At 54.8% G+C, this 16,693-nt stretch overlaps 6 protein-coding genes across 6 annotated transcripts in view; 2 read left to right on the forward strand and 4 right to left on the reverse strand.

Moving 5' to 3' along the window:
* Positions 1-760: 760 nt before the first annotated feature.
* On the forward strand, positions 761-1,737 carry BBK36DRAFT_1137418 (ras-like GTPase; the record flags this gene model as incomplete). Its single annotated transcript, XM_024893155.1, has 4 exons — positions 761-781; positions 906-1,020; positions 1,154-1,429; positions 1,502-1,737. The coding sequence occupies 4 exons, from the start codon at positions 761-763 to the stop codon at positions 1,735-1,737; spliced, it is 648 nt and encodes a 215-aa protein (XP_024754083.1).
* Positions 1,738-3,371: 1,634 nt separating this feature from the next.
* BBK36DRAFT_1137419 (hypothetical protein) lies at positions 3,372-6,101 on the reverse strand (the record flags this gene model as incomplete). The annotated part of the gene is made up of 1 exon (XM_024893156.1): positions 3,372-6,101. One exon carries the CDS (start codon positions 6,099-6,101, stop codon positions 3,372-3,374), a length of 2,730 nt encoding a protein of 909 aa, XP_024754084.1.
* Positions 6,102-6,642: 541 nt separating this feature from the next.
* Positions 6,643-7,788, reverse strand: BBK36DRAFT_1137420 (hypothetical protein; the record flags this gene model as incomplete). Its single annotated transcript, XM_024893157.1, has 4 exons — positions 6,643-6,985; positions 7,099-7,271; positions 7,372-7,437; positions 7,597-7,788. 4 exons carry the CDS (start codon positions 7,786-7,788, stop codon positions 6,643-6,645), a joined length of 774 nt encoding a protein of 257 aa, XP_024754085.1.
* A 1,460-nt stretch (positions 7,789-9,248) lies between these two features.
* On the reverse strand, positions 9,249-12,907 carry BBK36DRAFT_1134055 (ARM repeat-containing protein; the record flags this gene model as incomplete). The annotated part of the gene is made up of 7 exons (XM_024892182.1): positions 12,765-12,907; positions 12,450-12,710; positions 12,273-12,362; positions 11,913-12,194; positions 11,712-11,802; positions 10,357-11,640; positions 9,249-10,290 (listed from the first exon to the last, which is right to left on the reverse strand). The coding sequence occupies exons 2-7, from the start codon at positions 12,576-12,578 to the stop codon at positions 9,251-9,253; spliced, it is 2,916 nt and encodes a 971-aa protein (XP_024754086.1). The 5' UTR covers positions 12,579-12,710; positions 12,765-12,907.
* A 1,063-nt stretch (positions 12,908-13,970) lies between these two features.
* On the reverse strand, positions 13,971-14,794 carry BBK36DRAFT_1155553 (nagb/rpia/CoA transferase-like protein; the record flags this gene model as incomplete). The annotated part of the gene is made up of 2 exons (XM_024893841.1): positions 13,971-14,635; positions 14,701-14,794. The coding sequence occupies 2 exons, from the start codon at positions 14,792-14,794 to the stop codon at positions 13,971-13,973; spliced, it is 759 nt and encodes a 252-aa protein (XP_024754087.1).
* A 1,693-nt stretch (positions 14,795-16,487) lies between these two features.
* Positions 16,488-16,693, forward strand: part of BBK36DRAFT_1137423 (OPT superfamily oligopeptide transporter) — a gene marked incomplete at both ends in the record, with an annotated part of 2,958 nt that continues 2,752 nt past the window's right edge. Inside the window, one exon of the mRNA XM_024893158.1 lies at positions 16,488-16,645. Within this exon, the coding sequence (XP_024754088.1) occupies positions 16,488-16,645 (158 nt within the window). The remainder of the gene's footprint in view (positions 16,646-16,693) is intronic.

The raw sequence follows: 16,693 nt of genomic DNA on the forward strand, positions 1-16,693 counted from the left end.
CCAACGACATGGAAGCCCGCCCACGCACAGGTACCGGTACACGTACCTGCAACCTGCGCCGGTGCTAGGCAGGCAGGCAGGCAGCTGCTAGGGGAACCATTGCAAGGCCCTGCAGGCGTCGCTAGGGCACACCGACCAGTGCTGGGGCCCCTGGCTCGCCCTCCCCCCAGCGCCGCCGCCAGCCAATCTCTCAGTTGAGGGCCGTCCAGCCTGCCGTTTAACCCCAAATTGTCAAAGGTACCGAGTTTTGTACCTGTACCCGTACCCGTACCTGTACCTGTACCTGCGCGGTTCCTCCTCACCTAAACCACTCCCCAGCCCAAGGCTTGTCGTGTCTTGTCCTGTCCAGTCCTGTCCTGCTCTCTCCTTCACCCTTTCCATTGCCTTTTCCCCTTCCGCTGCCTTTTCCCGTATTCCACCCCTCTCCGTCTTCCATCCAATCTCTCCGTCCTCCATCTTCCTCTCCCTCATTCATTCCTCTGCCAATCCGCCCGCCTCGGCTTCTTTCTTCCTCTCTTTGCATTTTGCATTGTCTTCTGGCCAGCTCTGATTTTTCCATTTTCCGTTTCCTCCTCTGACCGACTACGATCCTCTCGCAGAACCGTCGTCTATCCTCCTCTCCCTTCAAAGAGCCCGGCGTTCCTTGTCCTTCATTGGCTGAGGCGCACCTCCTGAGGCCAAGCAAGAGAAAAAAAATATTTCACGAGCTGCGGAAGCAATCCTTCACCCGCTAGCAATCCTCATCCAGTTCTCCTTCACAATGGCTACGGCAGCAACCAAGGTATGTTGGCGACTTTCTTTTTGCTTGTCTTGCGCGCGCGGTTTTCGCTTGCCAACCTCGTCTCTTCCCCCTTCTCTTGCTCCCTTGCTTTAGCCTCTTCGGTATAGCTAACGTTAGCTCCCAGTTCCTGCGAGAGTACAAGCTCGTCGTTGTCGGCGGCGGTGGTGTCGGTAAATCTTGCTTGACCATCCAATTGATCCAGAGCCATTTCGTCGACGAGTATGATCCCACAATTGAAGGTTCGTCGCCCTTGCCCCCTTTTCTCCCCATGCCTTGCGACTCGCGGATCTGAATCATCCACTCTTCGCTACCTCGTCCGCAACTCCCTCGACTGCCCGGGATTGTTGGCTAATTCGTCGACAATGTAAACAGACTCATACCGAAAGCAATGCGTCATTGACGATGAGGTCGCCCTGCTCGATGTCCTCGACACCGCTGGTCAGGAGGAGTACAGTGCCATGCGAGAGCAGTACATGCGGACAGGAGAGGGTTTCTTGCTGGTCTACTCCATCACATCACGACAGAGCTTTGAGGAAATCACGACCTTCCAGCAGCAGATCCTGAGAGTCAAGGACAAGGACTACTTCCCCATGGTGGTCGTTGGCAACAAGTGCGATTTGGAAGGCGAGCGAGAGGTCACCAGGCAAGGTAAGCATTCATGATCCGTCACTAGATACACCACCTTGTAGTTGGCTGGATAGGTAGCTAACGTTTCCACAGAGGGAGAGGCGCTGGCGCGATCATTCAACTGCAAGTTCATCGAGACGTCCGCCAAGTCCCGAATCAATGTCGACAAGGCCTTCTACGACATTGTTCGCGAGATCCGAAGATACAACCGCGAGATGCAGGGTTACTCAACCGGCAGCGGCACCAACTCTGGCGCCAACCCGCCCAAGCCCATGGACATTGAGGGCGAGGAGGCAGAGGGTGGCTGCTGCAAGTGCGTCATCATGTGAAGAGTCTTTGCTTTGCAAACCAGAGATGGGAGGCTGCATTGTCTTGTTATTCATGATGGCTTAGAGGCGACATTCATGGTGGAAACGAGAGGCTTTTGGACGCTCGATTTAAAACACAACGCGCGACGAACGGGTCTTGAACGATCGACGAGCAACAATACCTCTCAATGCATCGGACGGGGAGTCGGGTTCTGACTTGGGTCGCGCATTCGGATTTTCTTTTTCTGCTCCCTTTCTTTTATTTTCTTCATGTCTTGTTTCTATTTCGACGAAAATATTCTCCGCGCGTTGTTGCGAGATGAGACCGACGGGGGTAGCTGTGTCAAACGGCACACACAGCCTGGCGCCCCTGTCAAAGCGCGCGCGTGCGTGCGGTCCCGCAGCGTGCCGACCAAAAGGGGCCTGCTCGTTGCACCACCAGGAGGGGGGGAACAGAAAAAAGAATGGGCGAGGCGCTTTTGAATGAAAGGGCGAGGCGAGGGCGGGAGAGCATGATGACGAGGGTACTTGGACTCTGCGGCATGCGTGTGTGCGTGCAGACAAAAGGAAGGGCCTCGGGGAGGCCGCGGCCATTAATACTCCCTCGTTTGCGGTTGCGAGGATGGTTCTTCTCTTTGACTCTGAAACGACGGGTCATACGTTCTTCTCTTATATCCCATTATTTCACACGTGTAATTTCGTTTTCCTTCTTTCTACTTATTGACTGTTAACTTGCATGGTAATGAGGATTCGCTTCAAGATTTTGCCGTCCTTTTGTATCTAGGACAAACAATTCTACGGAGGCCGTTGGCTTCCACTTTGGTCTCTGTGCTGTTTCTCTTGACTCTTTTAATTGATTGGATACCTGTCATATCTCTCCTTCTTTCTTGTCCTGCCTTTTTGCTTTCCTTTCCTTGTACCTTTCTTCTTCCTTATCCGTTTCTCTTTTTCCTACTGACCTTTCATACCTTGTATATATCCCTCTTCTCCTGATAAAGACAACAATACAAGACAGACTTGATACTCCCGATCTGCGGGTTGCATTCCTGCAGCTACATCAGTGAATTAAGGTTTCACTGCTACGATTCACAGCCGACTAATTCATATGGAAGAACTTGTCTGATAATTTGGTCGGAGTTGCACTTGATCTGCGTTCGAGGATGCTCAGGTGTGTCACTTTGAAGTTGGTACGAAGAATCTATATTTGGGGTACAAGCTGTGAGCGGAGATTGGGCTTCTCCGTCCCGACGTCTCTCTCTGGGCTAATCCTCCTCTTCTTTTCCTCTCATCACATTGATTCAAGATTCGCACAGTCAACGAGCATCCTCTGGAATACCCAAAATCGAGCACTTCTTTTGTCATGAAATTGTTAAATTGCAATGCTCCAAAACGCCTATGCTGACAACTTACCTACCTACCTCTTTACCTCTAGCCGAAATCAGACCTCACCCATTCTTCGCTCACCAACTCCAGGACTCCGCCCGACAAGATGCCTCTTCTTCCTTTGCTCCTATCGTTATTGCATTCTTTCTTTGTTCTTACCTGCTTGCTCCATGGGGCTCAAAACAATTTGACTCTACGACGCTCCCGCACTGGACAGAAGAAACATGGCATTGATGCTGTTGCGGCTAGGGCGCGAGTGGTGACCTGCTCGCTCAGCCGACGGGATCATGATCTTCTGCTGGTGCTGCATCGCCTCGCATGTATGGCATGAGGAGCGTCATCATGGCGTAATCCAGACCCGGCGTGTTCAGCAAGCCTGTGTTGGGATCGGTGTTGGTGTGGACGCTGTGGTCGGCGCCGACTTGGATCTCGGGCCCAGCAACGGGATCAAGGACGGGATCGATATCGACATCGATAATCGCGTCTTCGTCAACCTGGAACGGGTCAAAGTTGGGTTCTCCCCTGTACAAGTCGGGATCAATGTCCGTATCCGCGCTGTCGTCAGCCTCGGGGGCTTGGATCGGGTTGAAGTCGGTGTACAGGTCGCCATCGAGGTTGAAGTCGATGTCGGCCATGCTGATGGCGTCAATGTCGTCTAAGTTGATGTCGTTCACGTCGATGTCGTCGATGTTGACGTCGTCAAAGTTGATGCCATTGACATCCATCCCGAGTTCAGGACCGGGGACTTGAAACGGGTTGAAGTCGGGGTTTACCGCAAAGGAGCCGAGATCTATATTGACGTCCATGCTGGGATCAACGACTGGAACTTCAACCTGACTCAAGTCAACATTTCCCGTGAAAAAGACTGAAGCTAGATTGGGGTCGATGTTAGAATCAGAAACGGGGACGTCGAAGCCATTGAAGTCGAGGTCGGACATCATCGAACGAAGCGCAGCGTCAAAGTTGAACTGCTCCTGGGCGGGCACATGCAAAAAGGGGTTCCCGATCGGAGGAGCTGCTGCTGCTGCTACACCTGCGCCGTCAGCGATGATGTTGTCTTGACTGATGTACCCCAAGAGCCAGTGGGAACTATCTCCGTCGACCTCGAGAGGTGGTGGAGCTGGAGGCAGAGGGCTCGCGATGGCAGAATGGGCGAGGGCAAGGGCGGCGGCGGTGTCAGCAGTTCTGATGCGGGCATGCTCTTGGTCATTGGAACCAGCTGTGTCGTCCATTGGAGTATCGCCATTGCCATCATCGCCATTGCCGTCATTATCGTCTCCGTGGTTATCGCCGTCGTTGTCGTCATCGTTGCCATCACCATTACTGTCGTCGTGGCCATCGTTGTCGCCGCTGTCTTCCTCTCCATTCCCTGACCTTAGCCTAGGGATTCTTTTCCCGGCTCCTCCGGCGCGCACAATCTGGACCTGCTGCTGTGCCTCGTCAACGTATCCCTGATATACATCAAACTGATTCATCGGACGGGCCTGGGGCCACTGGGCCTGAATCCATGCCACAATCTGCTGCTGAGTTATCTCACTCGCTCGCCCGGCTACAAGACCCCCCTGAGTCGCATCCCCGTGAGGCGGGACCCCAGGTGGATGGAGCTTGGCTTTCAAATGGGCGCCCAACGCCGTAAGGTATTCCTTCTTCTGCTTGTCGGGAAGCATGCAGTAGACGTTGGTAGTTGGACCTACCCAATGTTCGATGGCAGATCCGTCCTTGGGGTCGTCGACACCCTGCGCTCCATATCCCAAGGCCAGATAGTAAAGAGGCCCAGGAGGCGGGCTCAGCCGGCCATTGAAGCAATATCTGGCCGTGACGCCCTTGAACTCGTCACACTCATCGCCGTGCTTGACGCACGAGTCGCAGGGGCGCTGGAGATCGCAGTTTCTCCCGTGCTTTGTGCAGCACGAGCACTCGGGGAAGGGCATGAAGCCGCCGATGCCGACTCTGGCCAGGTCAAATAGGGGGTAGTGGGTGTCGTCCTTGCTGTCGATGCAGTCGATGCCCAGCTGGGCGCAGCGGTTGCAGGCAAAGTCATAGGCACCGGCATCGACCCGGCAGTGCTCGTGCCCGTCCTCCAGACAGCGCTTGCAGTTCCTGCGGTGCGGGTTGATGGCCCTGCACTCGATGAAGCCCCAGTCGAAGACTTGATGGTTGAGGGCCCATGTCTTTGGCAGCGTCAGCCTCGCGGGGCTGGCAATGATGTTGCCGCCGCTCATGCAAACCAAGTTGTGGGCTTGACAGTAGTCGCAGGCCTGGTCCCATGTGGTGCGGTCCCTGAGCCAGCTGCATCCCATGGTGCCCGTGCCCTTCTTGGTCTTGTTCTCGCAGACGTGGCACTCTGCCCGCGTCCAGCGGACGACGTTGGCCTGGGGCCGGGGCGGCTTCTCCATCGGCTGGCCGTTGACGGTGCAGGTGCCCTCCCTGCAGGCCTTTGTCGTGCTGCATCCGTATCCGAGGATGGGATCGACGTTGCACTGGTGGGCGAGCTTGCCGCCGAGGCACTGGTCGCACGTCGCCGGCGTGTACGTCGTCGGATCCGCGACGCCGTACTGGCGCCAGACCTTGTTGATGTTGGGGGGCTGGCACTTGTGCTGGACGCCCGGGTTCCGGGAGCGGTGGTCGGCGCAGTTGCGGCACTCGATGAAGTTTTCCTTCCAGATCTTGGTGTAGTCGCAGGGCCGCTCCTGGAACAGTTGCTTGCCGACGGGGTCGGCGCCGCAGAACTTGCAGCGGTTGGCGCCTCGCTTTCTCTTGGGCGGTGGGCTTTTGTCCTTGGGGTTGTTGTTGTCGTCCTTGTTGCCATCTCCGTCCTTGTCTCCATCGTCGTCGTCTTCGTCGTCGGCGACGGCGCGCTTCCGCTTTGAACGACGAAGTTTTGGGGGTGGTTGCTGTTGCTGTTGCTCCTGTTTCTTCTGACTGGCTGCTCTGCTGCGGGTTATGCGGCCTGTGTAGGGTGCTTCAGCACTGGGCTTGAGGGTTCGTGTGCCGGGGGCCATGATGGACAGTTCTCTTTCGAGAGTGTGATGTGATATGGCGTCGACGGTGAAAGATGAGCTGTCTACGGCATCACGATGTCTACGAGTCCTCGATTTGTGGGAGTAATCACTTGATATACAGTTTCCCCTGATTCCCTCCTTGAAACCCAATGCTTCTACACCCATCTTGCTGCATTTTCTGATATTGAACAAGTAGCTTTGGCTGTCTATATCGAGGGACATGTGAGCCCGGCCCATTGAGCAGTTCGCAAGAGAACAGTCGTTCAGGGGTAAAAAGCTGAGTTGTTCCGCCCACGTTGAACAAAGCAAAGCAACAAGGACGCAACGATGAGAAAGCTACGAGACAAAGACGAGTCCACACGGTTCTACCACAAAAGGTCAAATATAGCGCCTCAAATGCTGGTGTTCATTACGGTAAGTTGAAAACCAGTTGTTCACTTGGTTTGCATCTATAAAACCTGCCAGCAGAACTAGACCGGGGGCATACAAAGCCCAAGCGCACTTCTGAACATGGGCATTCCCCATCTCAACACAAAAAACTTCACACAAGGTCCTTCTTCATAAACACCAGCGGCACATCAACCTCCCTGCCCGTCTCCCGATCAAGCCACTTGTACATGCCCGTGACATAGCCAACGACGCCGTACCCCTGCCTCGCATACCAGTCCTCGTTGGAGCGGAACTGCTGCTCGGGGGCGACTTCTTCTTCTTCCCCGCCGCCGCCGCCGCGGAGCCTGCGGTAGATGGCCAGGCTCTCGGGGGTGTTTTGGAAGTCCCGCGTGAGGGTGTCGAGGGCCATTGTGGTGGCGCGGAGGGGAGGCAGGCGGGCGAGGTGTTCGAGCTGGTGCATTGCGGAGCGGCCGAAGCCGCCGGCTTGGATGGCCCTTTGTTTTTGAGCATGAGCAATGGAAATGTTATGGGATGTATGGTGATGATGAAAGATGAGTGAACATGAAGATGAGTGAAAGGTGAGAGAGAAAGGGGGGGGGGGGCTTACCAAGAGATGTAGAGAGACTTGATCCAGACCGTGCTCGCAGGCAGCGAAAACCGCTCGTTGCGGTCCGGGTACAAGTCCAGCGCGACGTGGCCGATGGGGACAAAGGACACTGAGGATGGCGTTCGGGGGGATTTGCCCTGGGCCTGTGCCGTGTCGACGATGGGTTCTTGTTCCTGTTGCGAATGGAAAGATGTCAGCTGGTTTATAGTGTTCATACACCAGTTTGAGGGCGAGATGAGAGTCTCTTTGTGCGTTCGTGTGTGTGAAACGTACGTTGGGATATCGTGCAATGTGTTTTGCGAGAAGGCCTTCCTTTCCAGGCAAATCGTCCCTGATTTTCTATTTCAATGATTCCCTGTCAGCCCCATTTTCACCTCTTCTCACTCACTCACTCATTCTCTATCCCCCCATTCTCAACGCTCATCAACATGCCAGATTTTTCTTACAAAAAGTGAAGTACACAGACAGGGATTCACATCTTTCTCAAAAAACACTCACAATCCAATACAGAAACTTGTTCCCCTCGCGGACTTTGCCCTTCCACTCCTCAATCAGGTCCTGGTCCCACGAGCACGCCACGCGCTGGGCAAAGAGGCGCGCGCAGTGGCTTTCGCTCTCGGGGTCGAAGGGGACGAGGGCGGCGGCGGAGTATTGTTTTGAGGGAACGCTTTCGCTTTCTTGGGGCGACATTTCTATAATCCTTTTGTGTTTTCTTTTTTTTTTTTCTTTTGTTGGTGAGGAATCGGTTGGTGATAATGGTATCAAGTACTATGGCTTTTTGTGTTTTCTGTATGTGTGTCTTGTCGTACGAAGAGTGGTTGCACGGAAATCAAGTCGGTTATAACAAGAAGCAAAAAGAAAGGTCTGGAGAGCTGGACTATCGGTGACACTCACACCCTCACTACCTATATCTTAGCTACCTATCCAAGGGCAACAACTGATGACTCTTCGGCCTAAGTACTAGCCAACTCGCGCCCAACTCCGATCCCCTCAGATCTCAATCCCGCATCGGACTCCATCAGCAGTAGGAACGGCTATGCTATATACTACTACTCCGAATTTCGGTAGACTATCCTTCCAGACTAAAGAATCCCCCGAGATTTGTCTTCTCTCTTTAGACCGATCGCCCGATTTCCCACCTTGGACTACTACATTACATGTTACGTGCGTTGCGCCCTTTTGATTACACGTACCTACCTATAGTACTGGTACTGGTATTCCCATACTCTTGATCCTCCTGAGCCATGCCCGGGTGTTGACCTGCCTAGACTTCTTTTAGAGAAGCCCCCAAATCCGCCATAAACAATCAGTAGAGAAACCAAGTTCACTATAAAAGAGAACCTAAATTGAATACTACGGAAGTAAAGTCCTTCTCTGTTCAAAGCGTCCGTTTCAAACACGTGGACTAGTTCTGGAGAGGCTACTGATGTTGTACTTCAAAGGGCTCTACTATTTGCAATCGATCAACTCGCTCTCCTCTCGACGGATAGATGATCTTTCGGCCTTTTGAGTCCTTTAATACCTACCTATTCCTAGAATTATGCACTTCCTATTGGACGGATACCAGTAACCGTACACCAAGCCATCGTGAACCCGTGTAAGCACCTCATATCTATAACCCCATACGATAGATACGCCAATACGCCGACATCTGATAGACAACCACAAACCAACTTATATGTTTGGTATTATTCCTACGTTCTTGGTCTACATCCTCCTGGTAAAATATATGTCTCTATCTACTGTAGTATTCGGATATTTGCATAGTCGCCGTCAGCCCTCCCCCGTACATCATCCCTGAATTCCTCCTCCAGAATTCCTCCAAATGCCCATTCATCAATCAACATGCCGTCGAATTATCGTCCCTTGCTTCAACGACTCTTTTCTTTGCCCTTCCTTGACTCCGCGCTCAAACTCCAGCTTCAGCTCCAGTCTCTTACAAACGTCTCCAATAACTGCATGCCTGGTGAACACGCCCATTCGCGCCCTCGTACTTTTATCGTCCTACTACTTCGTCGCCTCCCCACAAAGGCCGGATTCGTATCCATCGTGCCCATGCCCAGCCCCTCACTCATAATCTTCCCCATCCTGTCTTCGTCATGGTTGCTGTCATTGTTCTCATCTTCGCTCGATAATCGTCCACAGCCTACCTTCAACCGGCAAACTGGAACCTGGCCGCTTCGAGTTGTCCGAGGCCATCCCGAGGCGCAACGTTACGGCGCCGGTATGTGTTTGTAAAGTCCTGCAGCAGCACCCTCACATGGCGCATCCCCCCCGCCTCGTTCGCCGCCAGTCGCTCCTTGATCTTGGCCAGCAGCCTGTTTGCCTCTTCCGGGGATACGGTGCCCTGGGGCAGCAGCTGGATGGTGCGCGCGACCCATTCCGTCGTCTCCACGGGCAGAAGCTCAAACAGGCTCAGCAACACGCCGCTACCGTCTGCAAAGCAATCCCTCGGGAACGTAATCATCATGCCGGCCATGACTTGCTTCACCAAGTTCTCGCCGTGGCTCAGCAGGAGATTCTTCACAATGGTCCGGATTTCCGCCGCGGTTGCCTCTGGCAGCCCCTCACTGCTCGCCGGGTTGTCGCCACCATATGACAACAGATCCCTCAAGAAGTGGAGCGTGGAAGAGAGAGGATCCCGCTGCTCCAGCGTCAAGGCGTAGATGGAGGCCTCGAAGATGGGTGCCAGGAGCGGGGAAGGGATGAGCTTCTGAGGATAGTAGAGGAGCGCGTCGATGAGCAGCCTGAAGAAGTCGTCAATCACGTCTGGCAACTCCTTGGGCTGCAGCTCCGTCATGACCCTCAGGAACGTAGTCATCTGTGCCTCGAAGAACGTGTAAATGTTCTCAGTCGTCGCTGGGTCCACATGCTCCCGCGCCTCAGAGAACTCTCGCAGAATGGCAGATGTGACCCATAGGAAGCAGCCCTCCCTCGAGGCGTTGAAGCCGCTGGCCAGCTTGTTTGCCATCTCTGCCAGCAGAGGAGTGATGGCGGTGCGGTAAGAAATAACCATGTTTCTCCAGCACCTGCACACTCTCTCGCAGATGGGAGAAAAGGTGAGGAAGTTTTCCAGGACGGTAGACAGGATCGGGAAAACCTCCTGCCAGTACTTGACGGCGGGATTTTCCTCTCCAGGGTTGACGGGGGGCATCACATTCTGCACAAAGATGGTAATGAGCTGGAGATGATCTATGTGGACAGTCAGCAAAGCAGAGTCTCAACGGGGAAAGGGAAAAGAATGACGAGTATTCCTACCTGCTACGGCCAGTTTGCCCTCATCTGTGGTCGCGTGGTTTGCCTTGGTCATCAGCCTTTGGATCAGGGGATCGCAGTACGTCTTGAGCAGGCGATACGTCTCGGAAACGGGCTGCACGGCGAGGACGCTGGAAACACCCTCCGTAACCTCCTCCTTGCTGATGTCCGGCAGCTTATCCAGAACCTGGTCGTAAAAGGTCTGGAGCTGCAGCACCTGAGGCGAGAGAAGATGCTTGCAGTCAGTGCAGAAGAACTTGAGCGACAGGGCCGCCGCGCGGATGATTTCGCGGGAGTCGGACTGGAACGAGTTGACAATGTAGTTGAACTGAGGCTCCAGGTACTCGGGATGCGCCGCCGTCCATTCCGTGTAACGTCCGAGCACCATGATGGTCGCAAACTGCAGCTTCTCGTGGCTGGGCATCTGCACCAACAGGGGCATCAGCTGAGGGAGCACAATGTCCTCTTCCTTGTCCACCATGCGGCCAAGAGCGCGCATCGCGAACAGCGGAGCCTCGAGCTCCTGCCAATGCGGCACCGCGGTCTCGGTGACCTGGCTGGCGTACTTTTGCGTCCACACCTGGATGGCGTGGAGCACCTTGGTCAGGCACTCGGTCACGCCCATGACCTCGCAGCAGTCCTTGAGTGTGTCGCCCATCTGGTGTCGGAACTCGCGGAACTTTTCCTCCTGCTCGCGGTCTCCATCGAACAGGTCCGTCTCGCTCCCAGACTCCGGTCGCGGGTACTGCAGGTGTGAGAGCAGAATGTCGACAAGCTTGGAGAATACGTCCACCAGCTCCAGCCTGCCCTGGATGTATCGCTCCAGTACCAGATACTGCTTGAGCTCGTACCAAAAGTTAAACGTGTGCTCGATAACCTCCCTGTCCTTGTCGCGGGCGGCGCATTCGAGGACGGCATCGACCAGCGGCCGGAATTGGGTCGGCTGCCGCGCAATGGCAACCACCCAGCTCTCGGCCGCCGTTGCCAGGACCTTGGTGATGGACTTGAGTGACTCGGTATCCTCCTCCTCAACAAGGGTGGCGATGCGCGATCTCAGGCTGACGATTCGAGGGAACAGCGTCTGGATGATGGCTTGAGATTCGTCAATGTCGCCAGTCTCCCTCAGCATCGTGCTCAGACACTCTGCGGCCTCTTGGCTGCACCCGTCGGATGTCACTCCATGGAAAATGGCGTCCAGCAGCGGCGAGTTGGCAATGGCAGCGACGGGGACTTCGCGAAGCCACGAGGTGATGCATTCCATGAGGAGCGGGTTTTGGGACGCGGCAGCTGGAGAATTACATGTCAATTTCCCTCTCGAGTCATAGTCAGTTCCACGATAACAGGGACAAAGCACTTACGTGAAGACTGTGAGTAGTTGATGAGGAGCTGCACGACCTGGTCTGCGTTATCTGCCAGCAACACTTGCGTCCGCAATGCAAGGTCTTCTTCCTATTTCCAAATAATTAGATTTGTTCTTCGAGTTGATTACCGGCCGGCCGAGAAAGTATTCGCAGAGGGCCAGGTGCCGCGTCGTCTTCAGAGTTTCGCAATCCACGTACAGACAAGGTAATCTTTCGACCTTCAGTCACCTCTTCGGGAAGGACTCGTAGAAAGTCGAGAATGCAAGCATGGCTCTCGGGGCTGTCGCCAAGGGACTGGACAACCGAGTGCAGCACATCGTCCCAGCCCTTCATCTGGATCGCCAGAATGGCCAGACACACACACAGCTGGACTCGGATAGGTTTGGGGCCGGCGGCGTAGTGCTTCAGCAGGAGAAGAATCTGGTTCCGGAGAGCAGGCAGCTCGTTGGGAGGCACCTGCGTGATGAGGTCATAGGTGATCTGGTGTCGTTAGCAGGCCCGCGAGCAGAGACAAGGGGAAAAAAGAATGGACGTGTACAGAGGAGAGCGAAAACAAACCTTGCCGCGCAGTGTAATGGCCGCGAAAAGAGTCGCCTCGGGCTCGGCCTTGGACTGCAGGATCCCGATCACCGTCCCCCATGAGTCCTTCTATATAACCGAGGTGACGATTAGCAACCTTTGTACCAAACCCCGAGATCGTGTCGAGTAGAAGAACCAGGCGAACTTCCGACATACCGACTTCTGGAACCTCTGCAGGTATTCGTGCGCCTTCTTCTTTGCCTCCTGCTCCCCGCTCCGCATCGTCATTACGGCCCCAAGGACGTCTGTAGGCGCAAAGGCCTCCTGGGTGCCATTCGTGGCCATCTCGGGCGGTGCGACAGGGCGCGCAGCTGGGAGCTCAGGGTAGAAACGGTATCAGCGCGATTTCTGGGTATTCGAGGAGCGGGCAGCGCTCATGAGCCACCAGCCGGGGTGTGCTGCTGGCGGAGATTCAAAAGCCGGACGCAAGTCGTGAAGTGACGGATCACTCGTCGAGCGCACCGAGGCGGAAACAAGCGAGGAGGATCGCGAGGAGAAGCAAAAAGAACGGTGAAAGGAGGGTGAGCAGACAGCGAGAGAGGCCTGGAGCGTTTATCAGAACCGCGGGCTGAGGCTGGAATCCGGATGACTGGCTCCAGGCAAAATGATGGAAGTCGGCCTTGCCTTTGACGAAGTGGCATGGCTGCTCGCATTGGCGGGGCAAATCTGCTCGAGGAGCTCTGCCGCCGCCGCGGGTTTTTCCGCCTCCGACGACGGGGGATGTACTTGGCTGCGCTGCTACGGCAGTATGGGGCGCCTTTGTACCCTGCAAAAAGGCCTTTGATCTGCATGGAAAGGCACAGAACAAAGCGGACGGCTCATCAACAGTTGACCAAAGCCCTTTGATTCCTTGCAGTTTGGTTACTGGAGTGACTCTGATCGCTTGGGTGCATGTGTCGTCCAAATTGCCGCTGCCAATCGTGCTACCGGTGACTGAGAGCTGAAGGAGTAGTCAAGGCGCATTTGGCTTCGGTTTGAATAGCGGTTGCACACGTCTTGTTGCCGTATCCCACCAACTCCACCACCACTCACTCCATGGCATCAAGCTGTCCGTTGACAACGGGATCTAGGAACATTATTTCAAGAGCGGAGTGACACCTGAGAAGATCTCTATGTTCCACGTGTCATGATGCTTGATCAAGATTTCTTTCCACCAAATGTTGCCTTCTCGCACCTCGGCCAGACAAACGCTACCCTATCATCAACTTTGACTGAAGGAAGAATCATTTGATATTCTGTTCCTTCAACTCATAGCATATGGCAAAACTCCCTGCCATATGTCGTCCACTCCTCCACGTTCCTCGGCATGGGCCTGACGCCATCACTTACAAGCCGAAGCTCCACCGTCTCACATCTGAGGACCAGCCACTGAGACATCCGTTCTCTCAGCTCCTGCCAGTGGGCTGATCGTGCTCCTGGATATTCTGGGCATCAGCCGGCAAAGTCTTCTCCGCAAGCAACAATTACAACTTTGACTTTCTCGCCCAGGAATAATACAATCCTATAGTTGCCCTCCGGATACTCTGCCATCTGAACACACCCGAGAATGTATAAATGGTCATCATCGCTGACCTTCCCAGTGTCCTTCTGGATTTCAAGTGAATGATGAGGCTATATCACCGTCGTCTGGAATGAATTGCTTCAAAATCCTGAACAAAAGAAAAGGGACAAATGGTATCATGATTCGTTCACTTCTGCTTCGACGGCCTCAGCATCCGGCGAGAGCTTAATCTCCCCATTCCCCAATATCAGACCGTGCAACTTCCTATCAAACTGGCCCATGGGCACTGGCTCGTCCGCCATGGGATCGAGAAGCTGCTCCTTCAGCGCCAGCCCGTAGAACCGCAGCACGTGCTCCCCGCCAGCCTCATCATGCGGCTTCGTAGCAAGATACCTATTCAGGAAGAAGTCGTAAAACCCCTTGCCGTGACCAAGCCGCCTCACGCACCCCCTCTCGTCAGTGTCAAACGCCACGCCCGGCATGAGAATCAAGTCCAGCGTCGCCTGGTCCGACTTTTGCGCATCGGGACCACCGAGGATACGCTGTCTGAGGTGAACGGTGGCAGGGTCGATGCTCGGGATGCCCCATGAATCCCGCTGCAGGCCGTCGTAGTCGTGCACATCGCGGAGCTGCACCATGTCCATGATGCGGGCGGGCGTTCCGGGCTCGTCGAGCGGCGACTTGTGGAGGTAGGGGACGAAGACCTGCTTGCCGGAGGTGAGGGCGTGGCGGACGATGGCGTCGGTCTGGATCTCGGCGGCGGGCATGGAGAGGTAGATGCTGATGCGGCGGGCGTCCTGGTAGGGCTTGAAGGATTTGAGGGTTTCGAATATTGTGTTGCCTGTGTGGGGTGTGTGTGTCAGATTTGTAGGCTGGTGATGAAAACGATATTGGTGGTTGTCGTACTTTGAGCGAGGATGGATTCTTGGGAAACTTGGGAGAGACGCTGTTTGAGCAGGCGTCTGAGCTGCTGTTTTGCGGCAGCCACTGGAGAAGTCATAGTGAATTCCAATAGAGTCTGGAATTAACCAAAGCAGAAAAAGAGAGAACAAAGGAGTGTGTGAGGAGCTGCAAAGTGAGTGTGATGTTCAATTGATCAGTTGAGATGAGATGAAAGAACATGAAGGCATGAAATTTGATAGGATGAGAGTGAAGCCGAAGGCGGGGAGAAGTCGGATCGGAGGTCCGTGGTCCGGCGCCGGGCTTCGATCTTTAACGTTCAATGGACATGGAATTTGCATACATTCAGGCACAAAACATCAATAATGAGGACGCTCGGATCAGGCCATGGCAGCGATTTAGTTATGTGCGTCTGCAGCATGTTACACGGCATTTCTTGATAATCGGAAGAGCTGAGCGAGCTGAAGACTTTTTGTGTAACACGACGCCGGAAAGGTACGGAGTACCTGTACTGTGGCTGCACTGGTGTGAGGGTGGGCGAGGGGGTAGAGATACCTGTACCTTTCTGTCCAGCCTTGAATATCGAGTTTACGGGATACAACACCATGCGGTCGTACACGATATATTGATTGGTCCTTTTCACGTCTATTCGACTGATCTTTTCAGGTACAAGCCATTGTATACTGTTTGCTGAGATAGTGTCTCATCGTATTGATCGTGATGCTCTCGCCGCATTCGTCCAAAAGGGAGACAAAATCACACCACGTACCTTAAGGTAAGATCAGATCAAGAACAAGGGCGAGTGATCCAGCGACCGGGTCTCATCCTGTTGGTACCTCGCATAGATACCAGACAGATAGGTACCAGAGCTGCAGGCATCAAGATTGCAAATCAGGACGCGCCCATTGGACTATCGGCAGAGGATTTAATATGCATATAGATTGCCGGTGTGACTAACTTGCAGTGATGCTTGAAGGGATCCAGGGCTTCATGCCAGGGACTTTTGGCCGGATTCACTAGCCGGGATCCCGGTGACGCTGCGTGCAGATGGACGTGCCGGAGAGAGCATGGCGGATGGAGAGAAGAAAGCAATTGACTGCGTATGAAGTATACTAACTCCCAAGTCCAATTGAGCCCTGGCTATTCAATCTCATGCGTCATTCGAGTCTGACCGTCATCAGTGTGTCCGGTTCAAATAGTCGAGATCCATCCCAGCAGGGCTCAGCGCTCGGGTCGCACCAGCGGACAGTCGCCCAGTTCCAGCACCCGCATTAGCGCATCCTCCGCTATAACCCGCGCCAGCCTCACCACAAGTTTTCGGCCGCCCCCACCATCAACCCGCCCACCAACTTTTCAATCTCCAGCTCCATCAACATTTCGAGCCCACATGCGACTGGGCCTCGTCTTTTCGCATCCGCCCCGCCATGGGTCGAGCCGGTACATCCAGCAGTGACTCGACAACCTCCAGGGCTTCGTCGGCGGCCAGCGATTCCTTTCCGCCGCAGCATGGCGTTGCGCTGCAGACTCTGGCGCCAGCAGCAGAACAAGCAGTACAGATAGCATCACCACCGGCTTCAGCTTTGCCCGCTGTCTCAGCCTCTGTCTCGGCCTCGGGCTCAACCCCAGCGATCCGCGATCCACACCAGCACCGTTCCCGATCCTCTAGCATTACTTCATCTTCTGCCCTCTCCTCCTCCTCTTCGTCCCCCTCTCTTCCTCTCCCTCCCCTCTCGACCCAGCATGATCGCCCCGGCCTCGACGAGGCTGTAGCCCAGCCTGCTACGCATGCTGCCATGGCTCCCTCCGGCAAAGCCTCCTCCAGCAGGGCGACGAGAACGACGCCCTCGACTCCGACAGCAGCAGCAGCGCCGCCTCTGCTCCTCTTCGCCGATGGCCACCGAACCGACTCGTCGCCCTACGGGTCCACCACCATGACCCCGAACCGCAGTCCGTCCCCCGGCTCCCGCCCCGGCACCGGCCACGGCTCCGACTCCAGCGG

The sequence above is a fragment of the Trichoderma citrinoviride genome (genome assembly GCF_003025115.1).
Source record: "Trichoderma citrinoviride strain TUCIM 6016 unplaced genomic scaffold BBK36scaffold_1, whole genome shotgun sequence".
In the NCBI taxonomy this organism is placed as follows: Eukaryota; Fungi; Ascomycota; class Sordariomycetes; order Hypocreales; family Hypocreaceae; genus Trichoderma; species Trichoderma citrinoviride.